The sequence below is a fragment of the Carassius carassius genome, chromosome 42 (genome assembly GCF_963082965.1).
Source record: "Carassius carassius chromosome 42, fCarCar2.1, whole genome shotgun sequence".
Taxonomy (NCBI): domain Eukaryota; kingdom Metazoa; phylum Chordata; class Actinopteri; order Cypriniformes; family Cyprinidae; genus Carassius; species Carassius carassius.
Genome location: NC_081796.1, coordinates 27,222,951 through 27,230,450, shown reverse-complemented (window position 1 = coordinate 27,230,450; position 7,500 = coordinate 27,222,951). Strand labels below are relative to the sequence as shown.

The window sequence follows — 7,500 nt, the reverse complement described above, 5'->3', positions numbered from 1 at the left end:
CCGCTGCCGCTGAAGAAGCTGCCGCTCTGAGCGCGTCTGAAGCAGACCCCGGCGGAGTGAGACGACAGCGCTGCGCTCAGGTTCATCTGGACCCCACCGAACATCACGTCCTGGACACACGCCGCCAGACTGTGTGTCACCTGAAGAACACCAGCGCTTACTAACACTTCTGACACCTTTACTGAGCATGACATGTTTGGTGGAGGGCACTTACGTTTCCGATTCTCCTGGCCGTGTATGTGGCAGGAATTCCGCCGAGGTACAACTTCCCCTCCACGTCCAGCGTGTGTCCTTTAGTGGGTGTGCGGTCAGATTCGATCCCGTCCACACTGAGCATCACCGTCTTCTTACTGAACTCAGCCTTCACCTGCACAAACACACAGCAGACCTCTTCTGTATGAGCCGCAGAAGCCTGATGCTTTTACAGATGTGTCATGCCATTTGTCAGTTGTGCACTGGACTCACGGTGTGCCAGAGGCCGTCGTTGATGGGCGTGGTCAGCGAGGCGTGGGCGGGGCCTTTCCCCAGATCACATGACAGCTGCAGACGCCCCCCCTGCACCTGCAGAACGGCGTAATCCTGCTGGTTTGCGTTGGCCATGTAGAAGAGAACACCGCTGCGCGCGAACGTCCGAACCGACAGCTTCACCGCAAAACTGAGACGACGAACACAAAGGAGCATGCAATTATTTCAGTCATCTTTCAACTGCAACATCTCTGGGATATGTGACTGTTTAAAATATATATAGATGGTACATATGTAGGTATGAAATATATTTACATTTTATACCATTTATTTATAAATATTAAAAAAATATATGATATACAATTAAATATGTAAAAATATTATACAATTAAATATGGTAAAATATATAAAATTAAACATTGCAAATATTATATAATTTACAAATATTAAAGAATTTTTATATTTTGCATCATTTTAATATGCAATTGTATATATTTTATCCAATTAATTTTAAATATTACACAAAAAATAATAAATGGGATAAAATATAAACAATTAAATATTGAAAAATATTACAAAATTAAATAAGAAAAAAAATATGACTGAATATGACATATACCTGGTTCTGACGGTCTTGTTCTTGAAGCCCATGATCACATGACTGTGTCGGTTCAGACCGAACTGCAGGGATTCTGGGATTGTTTCTGTGTCATCTGCTGCTGCACACTGAGGAAGTGACCATATAAGGGCATGAGACAGGTGTAACATTCTTACCATGTTACAGACGTGAGTTACACATGTTCTGTGTTCATAGAAACTCAGTGCTATCTGAAGAATGTCACACGACTCACACACACACACACACACGTGTCATAATGACAAGGAAACCTTTGATTTCTGCGTCAAACAAAGGCCTATTAGTCACCTAAAACCACATTTCTCATTTTCATTTAGTTTAACATGTACTAAAATAACAAAAACCGAAAGAAAAAGTTATGAAGACTATAGAGACACATTAAAAAAATAATTGAAAATTAAATGAAGTATTTTAAGTAAGAAAAAAAAAATGCTTTTTTTTATGGCGTTAGTTTGAAATCAAAGACAAACAAACGTCTACTAAAGAAATCATACTGACTGTCAAATGACTTTAGTTAGGATTATCACGGGATTCACTCTCAGAGTGATTTGTTCCTTCTGGTGAATGATGGAGACTCTGACAGCCAATCAGAATCAGCTCAAGCATTTAAAGCAGCAGACGACAAAACTGCAGCTCTTATATTAAACAGAACATTGTCATGATGGATTTAATATAGTTATGCATACTAATGTGTGTGTGTGTGTGTGTGTGTGTGTGTGCGTGTGTGTGTGTGCGTGAGTGTGTGTGTGTGTGTGTGTGTGTGTGTGTGTGTGTGTGTGTGTGAGTGTGTGTGTGTGTGTGTGTGTGTGTGTGTGTGTGTGTGTGAGTGTGTGTGTGTGTGCGTGTGTGTGTGTGCGTGAGTGTGTGTGTGTGTGTGTGTGTGTGCGTGTGTGTGTGTGTGTGTGCGTGTGTGTGCGTGTGTGTGTGTGTGTGTGTGTGAGTGTGTGTGTGTGAGTGTTTGTGTGTGTGCGTGTGTGTGTGCGTGTGCGTGTGCGTGTGCGTGTGCGTGTGTGTGTGTGTGTGTGTGAGAGTGTGTCTGTATGTGTGAGAGTGTGTGTTGTGAGTGTGTGTGTTGGTGTGTGTGTCTGTATGTGTGAGTGTGTGTGTTGGTGTTTGTGCATGTGTGTGTGTGTGAGTGTGTGTCTGTATGTGTGAGAGTGTGTGTTGTGAGTGTGTGTGTTGGTGTGTGTGAGTGTGTGTGTCTGTATGTGTGAGTGTGTGTGTGTGTGTTTGTGTGTGTGTGTGAGAGTGTGTCTGTATGTGTGAGAGTGTGTGTTGTGAGTGTGTGTGTTGGTGTGTGTGAGTGTGTGAGTGTGTGTGTCTGTATGTGTGAGTGTGTGTGTGTGTGTGTGTGTGTGTGTGTGTGTTTGTGTGTGTGTGTGAGAGTGTGTCTGTATGTGTGAGAGTGTGTGTTGTGAGTGTGTGTGTTGGTGTGTGTGAGTGTGTGAGTGTGTGTGTCTGTATGTGTGAGTGTGTGTGTGTGTGTGTGTGTGTGTGTGTGTGTTTGTGTGTGTGTGTGAGAGTGTGTCTGTATGTGTGAGAGTGTGTGTTGTGAGTGTGTGTGTTGGTGTGTGTGAGTGTGTGAGTGTGTGTGTGTCTGTATGTGTGAGTGTGTGTGTTGGTGTTTGTGCATGTGTGTGTGTGTGAGTGTCTGTATGTGTGAGTGTGTGTTTTTGTGTGTGTGTGTGTGTGTGTGTGTTGTGAGTGTGTGTGTGTGTGTGTGCGTGAGTGAGTGTGTGTGTGTGTGTGTGTGTGTTGTGAGTGTGTGTGTGTGCGTGTGTGTGTGTGTGACTCACGCTGCTGCTGCTGGGTGTAAGCGCGCTCAGCTCCTCTGGGGGTGACAGCGGTCGTGTGAAGGGGTCAGAGGTTGGCTCCGCCTCCAGCTCATCAGGCAGAAGCACATGTTTGGGTCTCTCCTCCAGTAAACAGCTGTCCATGTCCACGTCCTCGTAGTGCAGAGCAGAGGACAGATCCAACAGCCTGAGACACACATCACACTCAGTCTCTCTCTCTGATCAGACTCCACGATACTGTTCTTGTCTAGTTTTATTTAAATAGTGCTTCATGTAATAGAGATCGAGCGACACGCCTCATAATCTGAAGACCACGTCCCCCGGGACAATCCAGCGCTCCCCTCTGACTGTCTATTGGGGAAGCTGCCTTCTTGTCATGTCTGACTCCTAACAGCAAACAGAGCGATGTCTAAAAGCAGCTGTGTGACGAGGTGTACAGCAAACAAGCTAAAAAACCCAGAACTGCATTATGATAAGCAGTCCGCCCAAAAAACAAGTGTTTAGGACACAAAAGTAGAACGCAACGTGTAATATGCAATGGTTAGCTGATGGATGATCGTGTATTGTCCTCACTAAGATACATGTGTGTGTGTGTGTGTGTGACTCACATGCCGTCCACCGCTGTGTTCCTGATGCAGCCGTAGAAGGAGTCTCTGGATCCCGTCTCTCCCGGAGGAACGCCGCCGATGAAGAGCCGCTCCAGAGCCAGAGCTTTCTCAGCGGACGAGCCCAGCTTCACCATCGCATGGTTCTGCTCGTCCACAAACACTGTGATGGACCTGCAGGAAGAACATGGAGCTTTCTTTAGGAAACGCCACCAAAACATACAGTATACACTCAAAAACGAGAACTTATTGCGATGCATTATTTCTTAGTCATTTCTCCATTAAATAATCACGGCATAGTTTAAAATCAGCATAAATTGGCAAAACCTGAAAAAAATAAATCCATGATTTTTTTTTTACTCAAATGAAATAAACATAAAACAACTGATTTTATTTCAGTATTCATGGCGAAATTTCTAATGTTATTTTAATGTACTAAAACAAGTCAAACTGCTGTAATTTTTTTTATTAATAAATATATTAATGTCAATATTTTAATGGTTTAAACAGTGTAATCTAAATGCATGTAAGTTTAAATACATGAATCGTACAGTTAGGCCTGATTCTGTTGAATGAAGGTTGTGTGTAACACACCGTTTGTTCCTCTGCAGTATGAGAGAATGCTCCTGTCCGTCACTGAAGGAGCCGTTCTGTGATTTGACGACTGCTCTGTGCACGGCTCCGCCCCCGGCCACGCCCACATGAACCTCCAGCGATCCGGACACCAGCATCACCAGCAGGAACGACTGAGAGCAGACAGCAGATGAAGCACATTAGACGTGTTCACAGACACAGCCGTGATGTTGTGGAGACTGAACCCACCTGCTGCGAGCTGAACCCCGCCAGGATCACGCCTCGCTCGCGTCTGCTGGAGAAGCTGCTCATGATCTCCGTGTGAGGAGCAAAGAGGAGCGCAGGCATCTGCAGAAACCCTCCGCCGAACACCGACACGCTGCGGATGGGCTGCGGACACACACCAGCAGAACAGCACTTTGTTTTATATCATAATAACAGAAATAAATATAAAATCCCAACTCCCAGAGCGTGCTGCTGTACCTTGAGGACGCAGCCTTTCTTCACTCCGTACGACTCTCTGAGCAGGTCGAAGTTCGTACGAGCGATTTCCACATTCTTCATGCAGCCCACGAACGAGCGAGCCACAACCTGCCTCCTGCAACCGTTCACAGGAAGTCACATACAAGACAAAACTAGGAATTACTTTAACAGCACTACAGCTTGTCTTCTGAGAGTCTGCTCTCACCTGATTGGCCGAGAGGCCGGTAATCCACCGATGTAGATGGGGTCGAGGTCAGAGCGATTGAGGTCAGAGGATGAACCCGGTGACTCCGCCTCCATGACCTCTCGCTCGGAGGGTTTATCAGCGGCCATCACCGACAAATGACCTGCAGACACAACACGCATCACTTCCTGTGACCTGGTTTGAAATATACAAGACCTCAATACGAGAGCAGAGCATCACCTCGCCGCTTGTTCCTCTGCAGGGCGATTCTGTACCAGCTACCGGTGTTGTATGTTCTGTTGGAGGTCAAGGTCAGCGCTCCGGAGCCCAGTTCAAAGGTCAGGTGAACCTTCCCTTCCACTAGCTCGATGGACAGGAAGTCTCTCTACAAACACAGAAGAGAAGAGCGCTGAGTCAGACGCTGAGAGGAGCGTGAGCCGGTGACAAGTGAACGTACCGTGCCGTTGGAGGCCAGATACAGCAGCAGGCCGTTCGGAGACAGAGTCTTGAAGAACAGGACCACGCTGGTGGACATGGAGCGCAGAGACTTCTCCAGCACAGAGAAACCGCTGCCGTCGAAGTGGAACGACGTGTCTTCAGAGCGCGGACTGATGGACCACAAACACAGCATCAGAGACCTGTGTTAGCCACATCTGGAGACTAGCGCTGGTGAGCGTGTGTTTTACCTCATGAAGCAGCCGCCACACTCTCCCTGTCTCTCAGCGTAGTTCCACAAGCCGATGTTGTTCTCGTTGAGCGACGCTTCGCTCACGCAGCCTCTGAAGTGTGTCGTTCTCACCGCTGGGGGTTTCTGGGAAAACACATGCGATGTAAACAGGGCCAGATGCAGAGGAACCCTGAGGAACGTGCACCTTACCTTCACCTGAGCGCCGAGGCCCCCGACGAACACCCAGCTGGATCGGCTGACGTCCATCACTGTGGAGGAGCCGGACGCTGTGGACCTCACTGTGGGCAGCGGCTCGGAGTCCATCTGCTGGACGGTGAGTGTCCCGTGTCTCCCGAACCTACAATCACAGGAGATGTCAGAGTCTGTCGTTCAAAGGGAAGAACTGAAACGTCCCATCAGCGCTGAGAGTCACGAACCGGGTCGCATTGATCCTGTGCCACCTGTCGTTGTTGATCTGAACGCTGGGATACTCTAATCTGGTGTGTCCAGAGCCGGTGTCCCACAGGAGAGACACCTTCCCATGACGCATCTCCAGAGCCAGGAAATCCTCCTGATGTGGATATGAACATGCACCTTAAACTTTGAGCGGTTAATATACATGCAAACAAAATGCATGCATGAAAGACATTTTTCTCAGTTGCAATGACCGAAACTAAGTTGGATCCCTAAAATGATTAACTGAAAAATAAAATAAAAATAATCAATGTACAACAAAATGACTAAAACCTAAACAAAAATTTAAATGTGTAATACTATGAAATAAACTATGTAATAGTGTATATAAAACAAAACAAAAATTAATCCCTGAATAAAAAATAAATAAAACACATAACAAATTGACTAAAACTTTACTAGAAACAAAAAATCTCAAATTAAAATGAAACCTAAATAAAGTAAAAATATGAATAAAGACTATGATAACGTTTAAGCTGAATCATTAAAATAAATAACACGAAATAATAAAAAACCTGTATAGTAATATATATAAAAAAGCATATCAAATTACTAAAACATAAACAAAAATTAAAACTGAAAATATTAATAAAAATGGAAATTATTAAATTGATTTAAATAAACCTAAATAATGACACACACACACAAAAACACACACTACTAAAGTTTAAGATTATTATTAAAAGAAAATAAATAAAAACCAAAACTGGTATAAAATTAATTAAATATAAATAGTAATACATAAAAAAAAATTATAATAATGATAAAAGCACATACAATTACTAAAACTAAAATTCTAATGAAAACTGGAACAATATCTATATAAAATAAATAAATAAAAGGTAATAAAAAAACTCGAATGGTATACAAACAATAAGAAAGTTTAAGTTGAATCATTAAAATGATAAAAACTAAAACTGGTATAAAAATAAATTAAATCTAAGTAGTAATACATTAAAAAAATAACAAATAAAAGTGACGAAAGCACATAAAATTACTAAAACAAAAATTTAAATGGAAAAAATAAAGGGTAATCCAAAAGCGTTAATAATCCTAAAATAAGTGACTCACGCTGGTGCTGCTGCCCATGTAGAAGAGCAGGTTGTCCGGTTCGCTGGTCTTCATGGTCAGCGTGAGGGTGTTGAAGTTACTGGACGTCACCTCTGGTCTGTACGCTCGCACACAGTCCCGGTCCGCAGAAACGGCCACTTTAATCTGCAGAGGTCAGAGGTCAGAGGGCGGTTCACAGTGCTGCTGCTCTGAGAGTCACGTGACACAGACTCACCGACGCCGCCTGCTGGCGAGCCTGATGGATCAGCTCTCTGATGTCTGACAGGTTTGTGCTCAGCTTCTCTCCCAGCGTCCTCAGGGGCTTCAGACGGTCAAACAGACGCTCGGTCTTCAGCTCAGCCTCGCTCAGTCTGGCTCGGACCTCGGCGGCTGAGGAGCGACACGAGCGTCAGCAGCTCATACAGATCTCAGGTGAAGACAGAGGTCAGGACATCACTCACCGGTCAGCTGGGAGTCTCTGAGCAGCTGGTTAGTGCTCCTGATGCTGTCATTAGCTGAGGCCACAGCTGAAGACGCCGCGTCCAGCTTCACACGCTGATCGTCCAGAC

General features: G+C 44.7%; 1 protein-coding gene across 2 annotated transcripts in view; it reads right to left on the bottom strand.

Annotated features, from left to right (window-relative positions):
- Positions 1-7,500, bottom strand: part of lama1 (laminin, alpha 1) — a 53,067-nt gene that overhangs the window by 1,999 nt on the left and 43,568 nt on the right. The window contains exons 43-60 of one of the 2 annotated variants that reach the window (XM_059535487.1): positions 7,393-7,500; positions 7,167-7,321; positions 6,953-7,096; positions 5,845-5,978; positions 5,618-5,765; positions 5,427-5,551; positions 5,198-5,348; positions 4,981-5,125; positions 4,762-4,903; positions 4,557-4,671; positions 4,323-4,463; positions 4,095-4,246; positions 3,504-3,674; positions 2,899-3,082; positions 1,085-1,191; positions 466-655; positions 215-367; positions 1-140 (exon numbers count right to left, since the gene is read on the bottom strand). The exon at positions 1-140 is cut by the window's left edge and continues 14 nt beyond it; the exon at positions 7,393-7,500 is cut by the window's right edge and continues 75 nt beyond it. In XM_059535487.1, the coding sequence (XP_059391470.1) occupies positions 1-140; positions 215-367; positions 466-655; positions 1,085-1,191; positions 2,899-3,082; positions 3,504-3,674; positions 4,095-4,246; positions 4,323-4,463; positions 4,557-4,671; positions 4,762-4,903; positions 4,981-5,125; positions 5,198-5,348; positions 5,427-5,551; positions 5,618-5,765; positions 5,845-5,978; positions 6,953-7,096; positions 7,167-7,321; positions 7,393-7,500 (2,605 nt within the window). Of the gene's footprint in view, positions 141-214; positions 368-465; positions 656-1,084; positions 1,192-2,898; positions 3,083-3,503; positions 3,675-4,094; positions 4,247-4,268; positions 4,464-4,556; positions 4,672-4,761; positions 4,904-4,980; positions 5,126-5,197; positions 5,349-5,426; positions 5,552-5,617; positions 5,766-5,844; positions 5,979-6,952; positions 7,097-7,166; positions 7,322-7,392 lie in introns of those variants that run through there. The other variant, XM_059535486.1, reaches the window with a different exon arrangement.